The sequence below is a fragment of the Pectinophora gossypiella genome, chromosome 16, assembly GCF_024362695.1.
Source record: "Pectinophora gossypiella chromosome 16, ilPecGoss1.1, whole genome shotgun sequence".
Classification (NCBI taxonomy): Eukaryota; Metazoa; Arthropoda; class Insecta; order Lepidoptera; family Gelechiidae; genus Pectinophora; species Pectinophora gossypiella.
The window spans coordinates 2,629,572-2,652,180 of record NC_065419.1 but is presented as its reverse complement, the minus strand read 5'-3'; the positions used below and the strand labels follow the sequence as shown (position 1 = coordinate 2,652,180).

The 22,609-nt window shown below is 38.3% G+C and overlaps 2 protein-coding genes across 3 annotated transcripts in view; both read left to right on the top strand.

Annotated features, from left to right (window-relative positions):
* LOC126373985 (ski oncogene) overlaps positions 1-22,609 on the top strand; it is a 96,776-nt gene that overhangs the window by 8,199 nt on the left and 65,968 nt on the right. The window lies entirely within an intron of this gene.
* LOC126373997 (uncharacterized) lies at positions 10,876-12,936 on the top strand. Of its 2 annotated transcripts, XM_050020438.1 has the most exons (4): positions 10,876-11,572; positions 11,654-11,855; positions 12,128-12,706; positions 12,811-12,936. In XM_050020438.1, exons 1-4 carry the CDS (start codon positions 11,390-11,392, stop codon positions 12,828-12,830), a joined length of 984 nt encoding a protein of 327 aa, XP_049876395.1. In that variant the 5' UTR covers positions 10,876-11,389; the 3' UTR covers positions 12,831-12,936. The 2 variants fall into 2 exon arrangements, with proteins under 2 accessions (XP_049876395.1, XP_049876394.1); XM_050020437.1 differs by having other exon boundaries at positions 12,128-12,836.

Sequence of the window (22,609 nt, the reverse complement as noted above, 5' to 3'; positions counted from 1 at the left end):
GAATTCCTTGCTTAGTGCAGGTGCACTAAGCAAGGAATTCCCGAGGTAGAGGTCTACAGTACCTAAGCTACGTCCTTTCCAAATTTCAAGTGCCTACGTTTAGCCGTTTAGGCTGTGCGTTGATATGTCAGTCAGTCAGTTTCTCCTTTTATATATTTAGATTTTATCAGTATTCTTTGTAACTATTAAACAATACATTAGTAACATTTCTAGGGCTTTTATTTCGAAATTTTATCTTGTACACTTAAAAAGTGTAGCACTTTTTTTGCAGTCCAGTGTAACACCTCACAGTATATCGATGTCTCTTGTGGAATTACCCTCAGGAATTACCTCATAATTATCCTTTTGATGTTACCAAATTCCTAAAAAAATAACAGAAATTCCTGTTTTTTAAAGTTAAAAAGGGTTTTGAAAAAACGATGCTATATTATATATATATTTGGTAATTTCCCTGACCCTTTGTTTCTTAAAACGAAACTCCCGTAAACATTTAAAAAATCTTATTATGAACATTTATGTATTTACCAAGCTTTATTCTGCATACTGTACTCTGGCTGCCTGTACGCAGCTTGTGCAATTAGGTGGCCGTGACAGCGGCTCGTAAACGCATGCGCATTACCTCCCAGTAATAATATCCTACACTATTTAGAGCGACGACTCGAGCCTACCGCACGAAGATGCTAACCGCAAATAGACATGAAGTTCGAATAAAACTAGTACTTTCAATAGTTGATACATGCTGTAGGTGAATGGACTTGATAACGACTGAGATTTTTTTCTGCTGTCGAGAATACCAAGGGCCTTCCGAAGCTCGGATCATCTTACTTTCGGACAGTCAGGTGATCAGTCTGTAATGTCCTAATCAAACTAGGGACCACAAAGTAATTTTTGTGACATGTCCCCACCGGGAATCGAACCCAGGACCTCCGGATCGTGAGCCTAACGCTCAACCACTGGACCACGGAGGTCGTTTACCCTCACTCAAATTGCGGTTTATGAGCGTCAAGGCTCTTGATTAAAACAATCAATTGCCTTGCCAGCCCCTTCATGCTCGTACTTGTGACAAAAGAATTTCGGTGAACTCCCAAAACGCTTACTGAAACGAACCCCCGGCTGCGTCAGCAATATTTCAAGATACCTTCTTTGTTCTTTAGAAGAGTAAGTATTTCGAGGCGTTTTGGGGTCTTTGAAACAACCTGCATTGCGTATTTTGAACGGCTCATTAAGTGAAATCTAAGAGGGTGCCTAAGTTCAATGAACCTTGAAACATTCCCTTTTCACTACCATTTGGTAAACTCACCTGATGGTAAATGATGAAGTGATCTTCTTCTCCTTCTTTCCTGTCCTACAAGATTATTTAAAACAGCTTTTTCAAAAAGATTCTATGACTTTCTAGGATCTTACCTTTATAATAAATGTAACAAAGATAATAATATTTACCCATTAAACATTTACCAATGTAAAAAATCAGTAGCTGAATGGTTACAGAACTTTAATTATGACGAAACAGAGAATCTTTTAGACATAATTAAATAGAAGTGAGACGCACACACGCACGCATACACGCACACACACACACACACGCACACACACATACACACACACGCACACACGCTCGCACACACACACATACACATACAAGCATTTATAAATTTGATATTTTCTTTTTAAGAAATATTTTATGATTTAGTCTAACAATTTAAAAAAAAAAAAAACTTAACTTAATTTTTCTTATTTTTTTTTATATTTTGTTATTTTTTCTTGACCATGACTTTTTGGGGGTGGAGGCCTGGAGTCCTAAAACACAGGGTATCCTAGTTTAGGCTCCAGCCTCTACAAATATTGTATTTTTGTATGTAATTATGTATCCATGTGTTTTATAATTTGTAGAGGAAATAAAGATTTTACTTACTTTACTTTTACTTACTTACTTTCTTTGAGTCATGTCAGGAGCCTTTGGCGGCTCAATAATAACCTTAGGTTGGTATTTCACCTCACAACCCACACGATAAGAAGATGAAGTGATATGATACCTGCTTTAGCTTTGAAAACTCCAAAATTGTAGCAAAAAGATTTTACGGTTTAATTGTTAGAATGAATGTGATATTCCCAATGTATGGATAGATATTTCGAAGTTTTATCTTTGCCTTCTCTACACTTTCTTAACACACCTCCCTATCTCCTCCGTGCGCTGAATAAGGTAAATCTTATCATTCCATCGCCATTTACCTACTACCCTCATACATTATACCACATCCTAGGCTTGTCATCACATAAACTATGCTCGATAGCCATCAAACCGACCACCGTACATGGTCATTACTGCATATAAACGTAAGGAGTTTAATGTTCCTGTTATTCCAACTCGTTGAGTCAACGCGGGGCAAGGCAAAACGAGAATTAAGACGAAATGCGAATTAAGACGTTTAGCGTCTCTCGGACATGTTTTAAATGTCACAACTTGTAAACAAAGGAAGCTGTTTCAGTCGTGATTTCGACTTCATTTAATTTTGCTTTCTGCCTATCTAAATATATAAAAGGAGAAACTGACTGACTGACATATCAACGCACAGCCTAAACGGCTAAACGTAGGCACTTGAAATTTGGAAGGGACGTAGCTTAGGTACCGTAGAGGTGCACTAAGAAAGGAATTCTCGGAATTCCCACGGGAACGGGAATTAGCGGGAAAATCCTTTTGTATGAAAAATCTAAACCACTTAAGATAGACGCTTGAAATTTGGCATGCAGGTAGGTACCTTAGTTAACTTAAAGCTTAGTTGCAACAGGATATTGCAAATTTCCCACGGAAACGGGAATTAGTGGGAAAAAACATTCGTATGAAAAAATCGAAACCGCCTAAGATAGATGTTTTCAATCTAGCATGCATGCATACCCTAGTAAATATAAAGTTTAATTATGGCTGTATTTTGAAAAATGGGAGTTAGCGGGAAGAAAAAATTGTATGAAAAAATCTAAACTGCATAAGTTTTTTTTTTTTTTTTTGTCTTTAATTTACTTAAGGGAACTGCATAAGTTAGATGCTTGAAATTTTATATGCACTCCCAGTACCACACAGAACGCGGACGAAGTCGCGGGCAAAAGCTAGTTTTTAATAAACCGTCAAGTCTTTCTTGACGTTACACGAGCCATGTCATGGCCCTTGGCTGGACAATAATGACAACCAATGATAATGATAATAATGAGAAGAATCGCAACCAAATATAAAGCATCAGAAAACTCGGTTTTGGAGCCACATATAAAAATATTCGGTATATTTTTTTCAAGCAAGAAATAATTAATGTAAAGCTTTTTATAAAAATCAACAACATGACGATTGTATATTAAACTGACCTAAACTATATTCTTATAAATAAAGAAAAGCAGAAAGCTCGGTGAGTTGTATGTACTTAGTTCAACTTGCGGATATCGTACCTCTGACTACCCCAATTGGGATATAGTCGTGAACTTAATGTCATGTTATTCAAATTCAAAAATATCTTTATTCAACATAGTTACACTTTGAATCGTCAATTTTACATAACGAACGTCTCATCCGCCTAAAACTACTGCAGCTTCTCACAACCTGTATAGCCGGGGAAAAGAAGCTGCAAGAAAAACCTCGGCACAGGGCCCTAGACGTTCTTTAAAAAATAAATAAAAATAAACATAAAATATTGGTATACAATTGAGTAATTTAGCTGCCTAATATCAGTTCTCAGACAGTTAATCCCATGCATTCATATCTTCTAAATAATCACTAACTTTATAATAACCTTTTTTGTAAAGTTTTTGTTTAACTACTGTCTTAATACTGTTGAAAGGCAAATTCTGAATGTCAATGGGAATCTTATTGTAAAAACGTATACATTGCCCCTTAAAAGATTTAGTAATCTTATGTAATCGACTGACTTGTAAAGCAAGTTTATTTTTATTCCGGGTATTAACAATGTGCCGATCGCTATTTTTTGCAAATAATCTTATATGTTATGTCAACCCACACGACAACTGCCGTTCCCAATTTTCCCCTTCTCCCAGTAGTCCTCTCTAGCAGTTGAAGTAAAGTTAAAGTTTAAATCATGTATGGTTATCTTCCAAATTCAAAAATATCTTTATTTAGTAGGTAACATAGTTGCACTTTTTTATTTTTTTAAATAACGCATGGCTCATCCGCCTAAAGCTGCTACAGCTTCTCACAACCTTCTCGCATCCATTATTATGGGTAAGTATTTTTCAGTCAAATTATTTGCAAAACGAGGACACGCGTCATAAAGCTGAGAATTCCTTCGTCGCCAACGATCGCAAGCCTAATTTCAAACTGGCGTTCATCTAAGCTATCGAGTTAACCTCTTCACGGAATCCAAGAGCACAGCCTCGCAAGTGGTTATTACGCGTCATTTCTCGGCCAGACACGTTCCGATGTCGACAACTCGACACAGCTATAGTCTTAGGGTGTACGCACACTATGCAGTTTACGAAATTGCTGGGTCGTGTATCAAGAAGCCTATTTCAGAAGCCAGGTACCATGTTGCTTCTATTGAATGCATAGTCGACGACCCGATTACTCTAGTCATAGAGGCAGCCAATCAACTCGCGACAACAAACACTTCAGGACCCCGATACCGACCCCGCCGGCGTGGTCGACGATTTCCCTCATTCAGCGCTTATCGCTATCGACCCACTAGGGTCGATTAATTCTTTCAAATATTTTTCCTCTCAGACGACGCCCTGAGCCGAGGTTCGCGTCCAACTGGGTAGGTCTAGCTGTTGTCTCAACCGGGTGAGAGCCTTCAGCGCTCCCCATTTGTCCGACCAAGTAGTTAACGCCATCTGCAGCAAATCTACAAATAATTCACGTCAAAAAACAAGGATGCCTACTCAGGGCTACATGAATACATCATTCAGGAATGGTGCTGGTAGGAGTCGACTACAGGATCAATTGTTACACGGAACTAGGTATATAAATATCATCATCAACAGCCTATATACGTCCCTCTGCTGGGCACAGGCCTCCCCTCAATCAACCGGAGGGGGTATGGAGTATACTCCACCACGCTGCTCCAATGCGGTTTGGTGGAGGTATATAAATAATGTGTTACGTATCACAATATTTAGCTGAAGGTTTAAATCAAAAGATTAATACACAAAATAAGACGGTTTTAGCGCCATGGTATTCAGTATCGTAGGCTTAATACCACTACCTGTATGTATCTATGTTGGTAGAGTCGGTTTTAGACAATGGAACTAATTCTTGTAGACACCATCTAATTATTATATTAAGTTAGACCTGTCATTTTCTTATCCGCCGAAAAGGAAAGGGACGCATGATTGACAGCTGTTAATTTTAAAATGAATGAATAACCCGGGCGAATCAATAGGTATCTCGCTGGTATGCAACCTGGTTGACGTGTGCTGCCAACTTAATTCTGTCGAGTAAGAAAATGACAGGTGTATCTTAAAATAAAATTAGATGGTATCTACAGGAATGAGCACCATTACCAATCTGCAGTCTTAAAGTTATTCTTTGGCACGGACAGCGCGATTGTAAGAACCCTGTCGCATTAAGATTTGGTGAGATTTTGTCTCCATATCGCAAATAAGTTAATTCGACATGGTCCCAAAGAAATCTATAACCATTACCGTTCCTGTAAAATATATTTTATCTTCCTCAATCACGTCTTAATTTTCCTTATCCCAATATTAAATTCCGTGAAAAGCAAAACAGTCGTTCAAGCGCTCATGTGTTTCAGAGTTAATTCGTAGGTATAATCATTGATCCGTTATTTCTTGGAGTCGAGAGATGATTTGCAGCAGATACAGTTGAAATAATAAGGGATAATTTACCAGGAACTTGACGACTTGTTTGATTTCTAAATGCTCCCTCTGGGGTGCCTCTGGAACTGGATAATATCCTCTTCTCTTTATACTATGTAAAGTGCGTTTAACTAATAATTTGAGATAGTACGAGAGCTGACGGTAACAAACCCAACCTCATCAAATACCAACATGGGATTGGGGCGGGGAGAGGGGTTACAAAATGTCTGACGGATGAAAAGGCCACAATATAAAGCAATTTTGCTATTTGACATTTGTTAACATCTGCGCAAACGCAAAAGCAAAGAGGCTACCAATATAATGTAAAGTTTAATACTAAAGGGTTAGGCAATATTAGGCACTTGTCGAACATAGTAACGGATAACATTGACCAGTTTGTGAAGGCGAGGCCGCCGCGACGCCACGCTATTGGCGCAGCGCGCAGGCGCGGCACCGCTCACTTGCGCATGGGCACGTTTTGCCAGCTCGCAAAACTAAAGTCAAATGTCCATTTTAGTTTTATAAGTAGTATAGTGAGAAGCTCGGTTGCGCAGCGGTACACGCCCTCGGTCTGCGATTGTTGAAGTTAAGCAACTTTCGCAAAGGCCGGTCATAGGATGGGTGACCACAAAAACAATTGCGATCTGTGGAGTGGTGGGAGAGCCGAGAGAAGTTTTCTTTGGAGTTTGTATGGAAATACTGTCCTGTGACTTCATAAATAAAATTCGAAGTTAAGTTGAAATTAAATGAGATTTATTTTTTGATCATCTTAGACTACTTAATTTATCTTTAACCCAGTCAAATACCTTATTGTATATTAAATATTGCTGCGTATATGAATATTGTTACCTAAATGTAGCAGGAAATTAATTTACGAAGTAAAATTGGCAAACGTTCTAATAAAGGAATACCGCAGTACGATATTTCAATTTTTCATCAAAGAAACTGTAGCCACAAAAACGTACACAGGAAAATGATATGAGTATAATGCTTTTACATTTACCCTAATGCTTAATTAAATTAACATTAACCGCACCAAAAGCATAGCTCTGATAAAAATATATGGCGCCATATATACAGGCTTCATTACAGTCTAGCTGTAATGTACACTATAATAAAGCGTACATTATTTAACAGCGCATATCTATAACGAGAGAGTTACATTCCTTGGGGTCCTATTCTGCAGGTGGTATGTGAGTAAAATATTAATAGAATTCTGAAAATATTGTGTTGGGAGAACCTGATTCTGCCTATGTATTGGAAAGCCGCGATTCCTATTCTTATTTGATTTATTCCTAAAGACTTGAATGTAAATAACTTACAATGAAGCCATGTGCTTCGGAAAAGTTTGAATTTTGTCTATGAAAATAAAAAGAGAAAAGCCAAAGGTTTTTAAATTGTAGGTTATTTTTTGTCGCCTTTCTCGCATGAAAATCAAAATGGCGGCAACAGAAATTTCAATAACATTTTATTTATCCAAAAAGCTGGAACTATGTAGGTACTTACAAGAGCTTGCCCTGAAGCAAATGATATTCACGTCATTGAAATTCAAAATATTCTTTTTTAAATTTAAAAAGGGATTTAAAGTGTTTTCGAAAGGATCGTTGACCCGAAATCGAACGCAGCACACACGTTAAAGTTACTTACATAGTTTTAAATGTTTTTCAAATGTGAATATGAAGAACATAAAAATGTTGTACATATACTTCTAATATCTTTATGTCCTATGAAGCTTAGCAATAGTAACCCTGACACCAGGGTTAATGAGGTTAGTAGTTCACCTCACAACCCACACGATAGAAGAAGAAGATGAAGCTTATTGTGGGGCTATTAGCCTATTATCTACTTTAAGGATATGCGTGTCCCTATAGGCACACAAATGAAATTACATTATAACAATTACTTGTACTGTCACAATTTCAGAGCTGTATGTATACCTCTAAATATTTACCTTTATATCTATCTCTATTTAGCAAAACGGTCTACTAAAGAACAAGACTATAAAAAGCCAAAAATAAAACAGATTTTTACCCTATCATTACGGTTTTTGTGACTCTCAGTATGGTATAAGTAGTACCGATTCTAAGCTCGATTACATTTTTTTTTTCTTACATTGTAACTTGCTCCCACGTGAAGGTGCGAGGTCAGGCAACTTACAAATAGCACCGAATTTAAAAATAGCAGTCATTTATATGCTGACCGTGCTGCTCTACAGCACTAAACTATACCATAAATCTACATGCAAAATATATAGGAAAACTACTCCCTACGAGAACCTATCCCCATTAAAATGTCCCTACACTGCTTTTCTCTTTAAAACTATGTTGTACTACTAGGTACCTATATAACTTGGTCGTCTGTGCGTACCTATTTCTCGCTCGAGATTACGCGACAAAATTTGCTGTGTCAGCGATTACGTGGCGTACGCATGTATTGCGAGCTATTTTTAATTCGGTCGGGCTGCCTGCCTAGTAACAGACCTATGACTGTACGTTCGTAGACGAGCGAGGGCGACAAGCAGGCCAGAGTGCTTTAGTTTTAATGCGCGCTTAGCGCTTTATGCTCAAGGGAATAAGTGTTATTGTTCTTGGAAAAACGTCTTCTTTCCGCGATGAATACACAAATATGCAGCATCGTCATAATGCTGGCTTGAAAACTTTATCGTAGACTATGACATATCTAGTAAAGATCTTCAAAAAAAAAAAAGAAAAATAAAGTCAAACCAAATTCCAACATTTGAATTTGGAACATTTAAAAATTCACGAGAAAAACACGATGTTAATAATACGCAAACATTTGACGGCAGAGTAAATTACATTTCGCGCTCATTACGAAGATTGATGATATTATTTGCTTGTCACGGGAGCAATGTGTGAACAAATCGCGTTGATTCCGATGGCATTTTTGCGTTGGTTTGCAGAATAGTCCGTGCCAAGAGAGTGGGGCGTCTGAAAATATCTCGCGAACCGGTTACTCGTTGCATTCACAGTGCACATAGTTCATTGCACTGGGGAAACGATTTGTTTACATTGTTTGTTTTGCAGACTGCGTAATGGATCTGGCGTTGGTAAAGTATCGTTGTGACTGCAGCAACTCGCTTAACTGGTTTCCTCCGTATTGTTACTAAGACATCTGCTCAACAATCTATTTGTATTTTATGCATTTTATCCTTGAATTCACGTGGTTTTTATTCAAGAGACATTTCGGTTAATAACATACATTTGTGGGTAACTTTGCCTATATTCGGAGTTTTCCATATTCGTTAAAGCATTTTTTCCAAAGTTCAGTAGGTACCTATTGATGTAGAGTCGAACGCAATGTACTTAGTAATATTAAACAGAACGACCAGTTCAGTACAATTATTGATTACATTTCCATAAGATAACATTTTACAATAGCCTCAATGCGCGGTAAGAATTAGATCTGTCAAAATACGTAAGGTACTGTAGTGACGTTCATATAGTGATGTATCAGTCGATATTAAGTCGATCGATTCTTTTCTAACAGTACTTACTTTTACCTATTTATAAAATTAAAAGCTTTCGAATCTTGACGTAGTCTCGCTTATAAATATGCGAAACTTGGAAAAGCAAGAAGTTCACACCCTTAGACGCTATTAGGATAGGCAGGCAGAGTGTATCGAATCATCACAATAACCCGCAACAAACATCAAGATAAAAGTAGTGACGTCATTATCATTCGAAGTTGCAGACGACAAAAGAGAAAAATTAATCGAAAAGATAATCGGTTATCTTTCTTATTTAAAAGATTCTTATGGGATTTGAACCCGCAACTCTTGTGGTTGTTGTAGGTATATTCCATAGTTATCATTATTACAATCACCATACGGTCAAACGGCTTTGGAAAGTCTATAATGTCATCATCATCTCCCTAGCATTATCAAATCAAATCAAATAATATGTACTTTATTGCACAGAAATTTCAACAATCAGACATAACACATGAATACAGTGCATTATCCCGTTATTCACAGGGTCCGCTTACCTAACCTGAAGATTTGACAGGTCCGGTTTTTCACAGAAGCGACTGTCTGTCTGATCTTCCAACCCGCGAAGGGAAAACCAGCCCTATACTGGTTAGGTCATATACCTCCGAAAATGCATTTCTTGGGAATGTGGGTTGCCTCACGATGTTTTCCTTCGCGCCGCTGTGCACGGGATAATCATTTATGATCCAAACATGAATTCGACCTTATCGAAAACAAATTCGACAATCATAGAAAAAGAAAGAAAAAAAGTCGAAAGTCTGTAATACCTATACTATAAACCATCTGGGTTCGTCCCTCGCAATGTAAGCTAATGTTCACTGGTTAACTTGTTCTGTGGTTTCTCTACGTCTTAATTATGTGAATTTATCATTATTGCTACTAATGTAGAAAATTGCAATATCTCCTTAGGTTTACTCACTTTCTATATCATAGCGTAGTCTATGCTGCAACATACCTATTGCCATAGAATAATACTACGTACGGTCACGAGCATTAATATGTATACACTTTGGTACCATGTCACATTAACTTTTTTGACAAATGGAACTGTAAGTCTCACTAATTGTTAAAATATATGTTAGTGCGACAGAGTCCTAAAGTGGGTACATTATATTGCTCATGACTGTACAGAACGGTCATTCTCCGCCCCGCACCAATTCGTATAGGGCGCCGACCTCATCCCCCTCTGGGTCTTACTTTAGTCTCAAATGGCCGTAAGCCGGTAAGGTGTAAGGGAGAGAGCGTAGACTCTGTCTCGCTCGCACTTACGCGGTACGAATGTCATTTTTGTATTGTGTCCGGGGTAGTTCGCCACCCTCAGAGGTCGGTCTTCTTCTTATCGTGTGGGTTGTGAGGTGGAATACCAACCTCACCATGGTGTCAGGGTTATTACTGAGCAGCCAAAGGCCCCTGACATGACTCATGTAACGACTACATACTTACATCAGTAAGTAGTAACTGGGACCAACGGCTTAGCGTGCTTTCCGAAGTACGGATCATCTTACTTTGGGACAATCAGGTAATCAGCCAGTAATGTCCTAACCTGTTTCTGTTGTCTAGGGCCCGTATTTATAAACCGATCTCAATACCGCTCTCAAGAGCGATATCAACTGAGTCACTCTCAAGATGTAAACAGCGTCTTAAGTGCGACGTTAATTAATAGACGAATATTGAGCGCGTATCACATGATATCGATCTCAAGTTCAGGATCTCAAGTAAACGTCCTAATTGAGTGAACTATAGACCGAACGAATCAACGTTTCGTTCCTGCTTTAAAAAAATATTTCGGTTTAGGGCTTCAAACATATTAAAAATTGTTCAATTCTTTACTAAAATGTTAAAATTATTATAATTCAAACGTAGGTTATTTAAATTTATTATAAAAACGGTCATTTAACGTTTTAAAAATAATTTGTTATGATTTCAAAACGCAATGTGTAGTGAAAACAAAACGCAACAAACATCATTCTCAAAAAAAAAGACGCGTCCTTCGCAACCACTTGTTTTGTTTTTGTATAGTTTAGACTTTAGTTATCAATAATAAACGTAAAGTAATTACTGTCCATAACGATGTCAACAATTAAGAAGCATATTTTTACTCCCCTCGAGAAGAAAACTTTTTTGGATATATTGAAAAGATACTCCTCGGTGATAGAGAATAAGGATACCGATGGCGCTTCATTACGCGCAAAAAATGAAGCTTGGGATATTGTAACCAGAGAATACAACGCAAGCCCTCATGCTACCAATCAGGTAAACAAAGTTATTTAACCTTTGGTGCGCGATTTCCTCTCGCTTTTTGCTAGTTTTTTATAATTGCATCCTTGATTTTAGGTTACAAATAAACAACTTAGGAGATTGTGGATGAACCTCAAGCAGCGGCAAAGGGAAGCACTGACAAAAGAACGTCAACATCGGCTAGCTACTGGAGGAGGGCCTGCAACCAGTGATGCAGTTGTAGACCCAGATGTGTCTGAGGTAGCCCCTGCTCTAATAGTTGGTATCGATGATGCTGTTGACTCTGATACAATTCCAGGTAAGTAATTTTCTTCTAATATAGCATCACGCCTATATCGCCGAAGGGGTAGGCAGAAGTATATAGTAAATACAAAATCACTACTTGCCAGCTATGTTTAAGTCTGAGGGGTGAGCCTATGGCCAATGGTCTAGAGCCAGAGCTGGGATTCAAACCTGGCAGTATGTTGTAAGCCACACATTCTCCAAAAACAGCTATCATCAATTCTATCATTTTTAAATATGTAAATTAGATCTTTTTTATATTTCTCTGTTTAAATTACTTTGTTCCAGTAACCGCTGACCTTGCCGTCCAAGAAGTAAATATGGACTTGCAGCCCGTCTCTTGTCTTCCCCCAACTTCTTCCCAAATACCATCCACCAGTGCATTTTCTTCATCACCATTCCCATGCGCTGTTATTACACAAGCACCACTTGCCCTTGCCCCAACCCGGACAACATTGACACCACCTCCACCTGGAGTAGGTCCACTACTGTCTCTCACTACAACCACTCCACCACCAGCTCTCCCTACAACCACTCCACCACCACCTCTCCCTACATCCACTCCACCACCACCACCTCTTACTGCTTCCACTCCACCACCACCTCTTCCTACATCCACTCCACCACCACGTCTTCCTACCCCACCTCCACGTTTTCCTACTCCACCTCTTATTAACCCATCAAATACAGCTACCCAAACTTTTCAAAGGCATAAAAGTTCTATTCTGGATAAGGAATATAAAGACAGACAGAGACGGGCTAATGAGATTCATGAGTTGGAGGTTTTATTGTTAAGAGAAAGAATAAGAGAAGCAAAGGCGAGAGCAGACCTCGCAGAACTTCAACTGCAGCAGCAGTGTTCGTCAGGTACATCAGTATTATCTACTTGCTCATCATACTATTTTAAAAACTAGTATAGCTTTGTTAAGTCCTGGGATAATTAATAACACTTTTCATCTAATTTGTTTCAGATACTGCAACTGATGCCTGAAGAGGGGATGTGGCATAATATAATAAATGGAATATTGTTAATTTATTAAATAAAAGCATATAAGTCAATATATAAAATATGTTTTATTAAATAATTTCAAATACTATTCAATCACAAAGCACTGCTCATAAAGATTATTGGTAATAATTTTCAACAATTGAATTTCTAATTAAAAATCCAGTGCTAGTGCTTGGTATTAAACTATCTGTTTCTTCTTGTTCATCATTCTGATTCTCATCAAAAACCATGACATCATTTAAAATTAATGACAAGTTGTGTAATACCGCACATGATACAATTATATGAGAAACAGTTGACAGTTTGTTACCTAGGCCTCTAGATAAACAGGGAAACCTCCGCTTCCAAATGCCGAATGTTCTTTCCACAACATTTCTGGTTTTTATTTGAGCTCTATTGTACCGTACTGAGGGAGCATCTTCGGGGGCAGGTCTTATAGGTGTGAGAACAAAAGGTAGTGTAGGATACCCATTGTCTCCGACAAGTCTTCCATTTAAAATACCCTGCGTGTATTTTATGTAAACTGATGACATTTGAAATATCCTAGAATCGTGCATGCTGCCTGCCCATCTGGCTACTATGTCTAATATTTCCCTGCGGGGCCCTGCAACAACCTGGACATTAATAGAAAAATCTGATTTCCTATTTCTAAAGACTTCATGGTGCTGGCACCCTGGTGTTGATACAATTTTAACATGGGTACAGTCAATAGCTCCATCGATCCCGGGAAGTCCAGGCCACTGTCCATGTCTACCCATCTCTTTAAACAATTCTCTGTTTCTGTTAGCCTCTGCTCCTCGGGGAAACTTTATGTAGTGTGTATGCAATTGAGCTAGCAACTTTGAAACCTTCGTAATAATATTTGAGGCGGTAGGCTGTGATATGTGCAGTAAGTCTCCACAGACTATCTGAAAAGGCAAGGTTTGTGTAAGTCATTTATGTAAAATTAAATTACTACCTATTACTAACTTATTCCTGTCCTGGACACAGGCTTTCTTTCATTTACTCGTTCAGAAGGATATGGTGCATTGCTCTACTGTATTCAGACCTCAAGATGTTCAGATACATAGTAATTTCGGTGTTCATTGTGCTGTCACTTACACTTTTTAAAGACAAAAGTAGAATAATTAGTATTGAATAAATTCTAGCTTACCTGAAATGACGCTGTAGCATAAAATCTCAGAGTTAATAAAACTGCTATTTCCGGAGCAATCGGTAGACCTCTGTTGTCCTGTTTTTCTAAGTCACTTCTCAGTAACGATGTTATAAACAATACAGATTCTTGGCAGAATCTGTATCTTTTCTGGAACCGATCCGCTCGCATTTCAAAGGGATTTTCGGCGTCCCTGATATAAACTTTTGGCAAACGATACGCATCTTGCCATAACAAATCGTCGTAATGATCTAAATCGTCGTAATAATTGATTTCTTGTAAAATATTTTCTAATTCCATTATCGCGAGATCACAAAACCCGCACTCAAGTCACGGTTTGACGGCACTCAGCAAACACGATCTTAAGTAACATCTTGAGAGCACTCTTGAGAGCCGAGTTTCGTTTATTAATACGGCGTCACTCAGTTGATATCGTAACCCTAAACGCGCACTTAAGTTCCGTTTATTAATAAGGACGTCATCTTAAGAGCTCACTCAAGATAGATCTCAGAGATAAGAGCGGTTTATAAATACGGGCCTAAGTGGTTTTTGTGATATGTCCCCACCGGGATACGAATCCGACGCCTCCAGATCGTGAACCCAACGCTCAACCACCGGACCACAGAGGCCGTTAAGAGGTCGGTAGGTACTCATTCAAACAACGTTGGTGGTCTGTACTTATAATAATTTTATTGATAAGCTCGTAATTAATGCTTTATCTACACGGCATTTTTAATTTCTTTAATAATGCCAACTCGCCGTACTAATGCGGCCTAATTATAACCTTCTGACTAACTAATTGAATATCACAACACCAAATTATTTTTTTATTAATTATTAATGAGATTTGAATTTAGAATGAAAATTCACAGTATGGCGACTCCTTTAAGCCCATTTATGTCCTTACACCGGTTCAGTCGGGTCCAGATTTTTCGTTTGGTGTCAAAGCTAGGGACCACGTGATATCAGTCATCTATGATCCGGCTTTTTGGCGGGAAACGGGAACGGGACAGTTGCTTTCTTCATCTAAATAATTAATACGAAGTGGTGTTTTGTGGTTAATGATCGCATTAAGTTAGTCGGAAGACATTCGTGAGTGTTATTATATCGGAGTATTCAATAAACAAAGTGTATCTGCCTATTTTCGCTTGGTGCCAAGAAGCCGCTTCATAACTCGAAAGTTTATGCGGACTTTTGAGTTAATTCGGAGTAGGAGTCTACTCCGAGGGTGGGGGCTTAGGTTTCATCATCATCACCTTTCATCATTTCATCAATCATCAAGAAAAAAAATACGTAAGACATGGCTGTATGGGTATAGTTCCCTTTGCCTTACCCTTCGGGGAAAACAAAAACAAAAAAAAAATCTATGATCCAAACATGAATTCAAACTCAAAGTTTGCCAGTTAGTTTGGTAATCAAGAATCATAGTATCATAAAATAAATATTTTTACATCTACATTATTTTTGTAGGTAAGTACAATTTGAGGAAAAAATCTTTAAAAAACAATTATTAACGAAAAAAAAAACGTAAGAATTCTTCTTATCTGCCGCCACAACCAAGGCTATTGTTCTGCTAAATTAATTTTGGTATAATAGACCTCGTAATTAAATTAATACCCACAGGTGTGTTTCAACGTCTTTTATGTAATCCGACATTAATTATAGCAGAATTAATTAAGTAGATGCCGTTCTTCGGAAGACACGTTGAGATGTTGATCTCGGCTACAGTAAGTACGTAGTTACACGAATATCTAACCGAATAGCGCAAATTAATTCGCAATGAGGCACTTTTCAATCGGCGTTCCCCAAAAACACGGTTTTTCTTCGTTAAATCTTCTAATTTTATGGATAACAGATATAAGGCATCTTTTATCTTTGTTTTTGGGTATAAATGATGGCCCTTTTTATTACACCGAGGTACAATTACAACTTCCACCCATTATTATTCTGATTAAAACAAAGAGAAACAATATACCTATATTGCTACATTATGTATAGAATGATGTTGCTACCTAGTAGAGGAAGCATATATAAAAATAAATAATTGTTGCTTGATATTTGGATTACAAATTAAATTTTAAATTGAAAATATTAAAAATATATAATATTAAAAAAATAATTGAAATTATTAAATTGAGGAGCTCGGTGGCGCAGCGGTAAACGCGCTCGGTCTGCGATTGTTGAAGTTAAGCAACTTTCGCAAAGGCCGGTCATAGGATGGGTGACCACAAAAAAGAAGTTTTCATCTCGAGCTCCTCCGTGCTTCGGAAGGCACGTTAAGCCGTTGGTCCCGGCTGCATTAGCAGTCGTTAATAACCATCAATCTGCACTGGGCCCGCGTGATGGTTTAAGGCCCGATCTCCCTATCCATCCATAGGGAAGGTCCGTGCCCCTGCAGTGGGGACGTTAATGGGCTGATGATGATAATTTGGATTACATTATGTATAGAATTATGTTGCTTGGTATTTTGGTATATTGTTTCTCTTTATTTTGATCAGATTAATGGTTGGAAGATTTAATTGTGCCTGGGTGTAATAAAATGATTCATCATTTGTACCCAAAAACAAAGATAAAAGAGGCATAATAATATTTAAGTATGGTATCCATGAAATAAGAAGTTTAAACGAAGGCAATTCTGTACAGCGCCATCTATATTGTTTTTGAGGAACGTAGCCGGGGAAGTCCTTCATAGTATTTTAATTATAAGGGAATTATTGTCTCATCTAAATCTCTCATATAAAAGGAGAAACTGAATGACTGACATATCAACGCACAGCCTAAACGGCTAAACGTAGGCACTTGAAATTTGGAAGGGACGTAGCTTAGGTACCGTAGAGGTGCACTAAGAAAGGAATTCCCGAAATTCCCACGGGAACGGGAATTAGCGGGAAAATCCTTTTGTATGAAAAATCTGAATCGCTTAAGTTAAACGCTTGAAATTTGGCATGCAGGTACCTTAGTAAACTTAAAGCTTAGTTGCAACAGGATATTGCAACATTCCCACGGGAACGGGAGTTAGCGGGAAAAAACATTTGTATGAAAAAATCTAAACCGCGTAATGTAGATACACGCCACGCGGACGAAGTCGCGGGCAAAAGCTAGTCTCACATAATAAGGTAAATCGTTCAATTGTTTCGTGAATTCAGTTTTCATTCACAGTTTCAGAGTTCGATGGAGCTCTTTCCAGATTCGTCGATCATTTGCAAGTTCCTTGCCCTCCTTGTATGACGAGACGTCAGCTTTTAAAAAGGCATCGAAGCAATTCATCTAAAAAAGCAATATTGCTATTTGACACCTGTTTCCATTGCGCACTTACTTTTACATGCGCAAATGTCGAATTGTAATATTGCTTTTTTTAGATGAATTGCACCAATGTGGCCTTTTTGACCCCCCTGGACTAAGTAACTTCGTCTTGGCCTTCCTCTATACAATTTTTATGAATCTTATTTAGACTCTTCTCTGTCCCTCCCTTTGGAAATCCACTCTTTTGGCGTACCACGTATCATGAAAGAAGTCCCGCGGATTTCAATGGGCTAAAGGACAGGTCATAATAATAGGGTACATTCCAACTAGTCAACATACATACATACATAAAATCACGCCCGTAATCCCTAATGGGGTGGGCAGAGCCACAAGTAATCAAAGACAACTTGCAGCCATTGTTGATACGATGTCGTAAGCTGGATATGATGAACCTCATGGTGATAAGGGATCAGCCTATCGCCCATAACATTAGTCCAATGTTAGAGGACACAATCCCTTTGTCTTCCAACTAGTCAAATAAGTTACTTTTTACTAAACGTCAAAACACGAAATTACTATGGAATTTGTATGAAAAAACAATCTTGATTATTTTTTCTTTATTAAAATTCATAAATAAATTAAATAGAAAAAATAAATCATTTTTTGACACCTTTAAATCTGTCTTTATTTGATAAACAGAATTTCGTAATTTATCTTTGATCTAGGAAACTCAATTCTATGGAGATACTGCGCTGGCGTCGCAGCTGCGGGGCTTCGTTCCTCGCGGACTCTACGTACCTAACAATTGATTATTTAATTTACGTTCAGGGACCAATAATCGGTTCTTTTGTTTTCCGTGTAATAAATTCCTCTGTTCCCCATATCTCATATCGCAGGCTGTAACAGATTCAGGGAGGGACTAAGTAGCGAGTTTATGAATGTATGTTTAATACAATATTCTTCTATCTTATGGGTGGTGTTGGCAACCCCAACATTAAATTTATATTTTTTAGTGTGACAACACTTTTGTCTCTTCCCTTCTGTTCTTGCTCTTCATCTAACTACTGTAATGTGAACACTTTTTGTACGAATTTAATTAAATTCAGTGAATTTTGCATACTTCTGGACGTTTCAATCTCAGCCTTCGTCTCAGATAACCAGCCCTCACAGCCATTAGGAACCTTACACCCCAAACCTAACAGGTGGTGAGGTGAATTACCAACCCCATCAGATTGAGCCGCCAAAGGCCACAAATACACAATACAATACAAATATACTTTATTGCACACGATGCGATTGCGAAAGCGATGGTAGGATCGTATTAAATGGCACTCTGTGGTCTGCCTACCCCAACGGGAAATAGGCGTGATCTTATCCATGTACGTATGCACCTACAGTACAGTCATGAGCAATATAATGTACCCACTTTAGGACTCTGTCGCACTGACATATTTGACATTTAGTGAGACTTACAGTTCAATTTGTCAAAAAAGTTAATGTGACATGGTACCAAAGTGTATACATATTAATGCTCGTACAATATCAAGCCGTTCAAAATCCTGGATACGTCACTGATCGCAGGTGAATGGGAAGGGCGAACTCGTGACATTTTTCACTTCCAAGTTGGCGCGTCATGTCGAGCTAAAATTATTATTCCCGGGTCCCCCACTGGCCCGGTTTCCCAAATGAGGGGAGAAGGGGATGGGGTGGCCTAGACATAGGCGGACAGCGGGTTTAGGGAACATTGGTTAAAGCTGTAATTTCGGTCTTCTTCTATCGGGCGGGTTTTGGGTTCCAACCTCAGCAACCCTGATGTCAGGGTTATTATTGAGTCGCCAAAGGCCCCTGACAAGACTCATTTAACGACTACAACCTTACATAAATAAGTAGTAACCGGGACCAACGGCTTAACGTACCTTCCGAAACACGGATCATCTTTCGGACAATCAGGTGATTAGCCTGTAATGTCCTAACCAAACTAGGGATCACAAAGTGATTTTTGTGATTTATCCCCATCGGGATTCGAACCCGGGAACTCCGGATCGTGAGCCCAACGCTCTACCACTAGACCATGGAGGCCGTTTTCGAAGTTGGTTAAAAACTATCTACGTATCTCTTTTAACTTGGACTCCGATGCGAAAGTGACGGGCACGAGATGAAATGTTGGAATGAGGTCAACTAGACTAGACCATACAGTAACCAGGCTATAGCTTCCAAAGGGGCTAATTAGGGGAAAAGACATTCTGACGGAATTTCAGTGAAGGCACGACTTTTTTCTCTTTCCCTCGAGAACAAAGGATTTTTCACCTAAAACAGTTTTTGTTTCAGTTCTTAAGGCCTCTTGGGCTTTTCGCTGAGAGGTTTTATTAGTCTTTCAAGGCAGTTTTTTCGCTAGGATTTATTAAGGAAATAGCCTTAATGGCTTCTAAGAGACAGCTTCTGAATTTACTTTTAGAACTGATAAATTCCTTCTTTGTTACAGGTAATTACGAGAGTTTTTCAAGCTGATTTCTTTCTACGTATAAGGTAAACTAATCGAATATTTATAAGGTTATTTATCGAAGAGGTAAAAAGGTTTCGCTTTTAGCTTTAATTACAATCAAAGTAACTGTCAGTACTATTCAGAGGCGGAGGACAGGAGTCCTAGTATGACTTTGAAATAGACTACTCTGGGCGCCATCATCCCACTTGCGTCTAACAGAGTACTGCGGGGCGGAAGGCAAGAGAGAAACCACTGCCCTATATTTTTAATTAATTAATTAGGTAATTAAACAACGCAAAAGAAACGCTAGTTTAAATCCAGTAAAAAAATGTGGTCACAATTTTAACGGGAATAAAATTAATTGAAAAAAAAACGAGGTTTTGTTAAAGAAAGTAACATCGGAATGTGATTTTACAATATGACGTTTACGTGGTTTTCACTATAAGGCGATGAAATGCATTTCGATCGTTGCGCAACGTGCGCGGGAGTTTGACAAGTGTCTAATTATAACAGTTGGCGACGTGACAGAGCTGCCTCCACTCGGATACGCAAATAAACCAGTGTTGAACAAGTGGGCAGTGGATTCTCAACGTGGACGCACACCGCAGACGCGATGTCTTTTTGCTCGCGATTTATATCCCTCTTATATTCGTTGGATTAGAAGGTGACAGGTATAATACAAAACAATAAAGGTTTTCGATTCGACACCGTAGGCGAGACAAAGCTAGATAGACAATTACAGGAGTTAGGTGTCAATACCACTGCCCTATTTGTCCCTAAAAAGTAGCATGGAGAATGATACACTGACAAGAGCATGGCTCTTAAGTTAGTGATGAGTTTACAATGCTCCTAACTCCCAACTCATAGAATAATAGGTCGATTCATTTCGGTTTTTCATAACTCTATGTAACGGAAATTCGTGAAGAATAAGAATAAAATAATTCTTTGAAAGAAGATAGGAAGCTAAAAGGAAAGAGAAGAAGGGGAAGACCAAGAACAGCTTACATGGAACAGATTAAAGAGAAGGCGAATGTCGTGTTTTGGCCTTTGATAGACAAGAATGGAGAATTTTCTTAAGGTGTAAGGGAGAGAGCGTAGACTCTGTCTCGCTCGCACTTACGCGGTACTAATGTCATTTTTGTATTGTGTCCGGGGTAGTTCGCCACCCTCAGAGGTCGGTCTTCTTCTTATCGTGTGGGTTGTGAGGTGGATTACCAACCTCATCAATCCTGGTGTCAGGGTAACTATTGAACCACCAAAGGCCCCTGACATGGCTCATGTAACGACTACTTACTTACATCAGTAAGTAGTTACCGGGACCAACGGCCTAACGTGCCTTCCGAAGCACGGATCATCATACTTTTTGGATTTAATCAGGTGATCAGCCTGTTATGTCCTAACCAAACTAGGGATCACAAAGTGATTTTTGTGATATATCCCCACCGGGATTCGAACCTGGGACCCGGGGAATGGAGAATGCTACCCCGACAAGGGCGTGGCTCTTAAATTAGAGATGTGACCTCACATAAAAACTTGAAAATCCACGTCCACGTAAAATCTGAAGAGGGTTTCAAAGTATCACATAGAAATTTCAGTTTAACGATAGAAAACAAGCAATTTTTTAAAATGAGCTGGACCAAAGGTTAAGAAAATTTTAAACTTTTCAAAATTTTCAACCCAACTTTCATCAACCCGTGAAGAATAATTTTTGACAAGATAACACGGAATGGTTTATTATGAACAAAATTGTATTATTTTAAAATTCTCGAGCAGCAGAGCAGGTTTGAAAGGTCGAACATGGTCAAACATCTATCTATAGGATACATAATTATCTAATACTTACACCACTGAAAACATACTAGTATGCATGTCATTCATTTTGAAAGTTCGACAACCTGCATCTAAAGCAGTCAGGTTGTCCTTCCAAGGTTGTAATACAAAGCCAAAAGAATCTAGATTTGTTATCGTATTATGTTCGTCTTCAAATTGTCTGCAGTCAAAAGGACGAGCAGCGGTCCAGGGCGTTGACCCCGTTTTTTTTACATGACACATTGTTGTTTATGCCAAGTTGGAAATAAATGAGTGACGAGTTGACAACTGAGCGTTTTTGTTATTTTCGCAAAGCGTTTCAGGTGCGAAAAGAGCTGGCAGGAAAATTGACATTTAAATTGAAAATAGAACAGAAAAGCTCGACGTCAAGGTTCAGGAAGTTAACAATTTCGCCTTGGAAATAATATTTAGAAGACATTAAAAAAGATAAAGTCAATGACGCCTGACGACCGTTTACATTGACGTTACTAAGTAGAGACAAAACGTAAACATAAACAGCCTATAAAGGCCCACTGCCAGTATTATTCAGAGGCGGATGACAGGAGACTAATTTATTTATATCTAAAACTAATTTATTTTTTATTTTATTTACATTTGGAATACATTATGTTGTTGCCTATATTGCTTCTGTTTATTTTGATCACAATAATAATGGGTGACTTACATACTAGACACAGCAAGAGTAGACCAGTCCATTGTTCGTCATATCGTGTCCTAGATCTATTTCTGTTGTCGCTTATAGACAAGTGGAAATCATATCCGCGACTGTTTTTGGAACTTGACTCTTGTCACGGTGTCTATATGTCCCACAGTTTTTTTTTATATATATAACTAGCGACCCGCCCCGGCTTCGCTCGGGTGCAATGCTGAGGAAGAAATGAAATTATTTACGACATTACATTAAAAACCTCAAAAATAACAGTATTTCTCCACTATTTAATGGATGTTATTACACATATAAACCTTCCTATTGAATCACTCTATCTATTAAAAAAACCCGCATCAAAATTCGTTGCGTAGTTTTAAAGATTTAAGCGTACATAGGGATATAGG

Bases quoted from the DNA above. Each gene is read 5' to 3' on its own strand.
- LOC126373997 (XM_050020437.1), top strand. From the start codon at position 11,390: ATGTCAACAATTAAGAAGCATATTTTTACTCCCCTCGAGAAGAAAACT. The intron at 11,573-11,653 runs GTAAACAAAGTT...CCTTGATTTTAG, and splicing joins GCCCTCATGCTACCAATCAG to GTTACAAATAAACAACTTAG. The intron at 11,856-12,127 runs GTAAGTAATTTT...ACTTTGTTCCAG, and splicing joins TGACTCTGATACAATTCCAG to TAACCGCTGACCTTGCCGTC.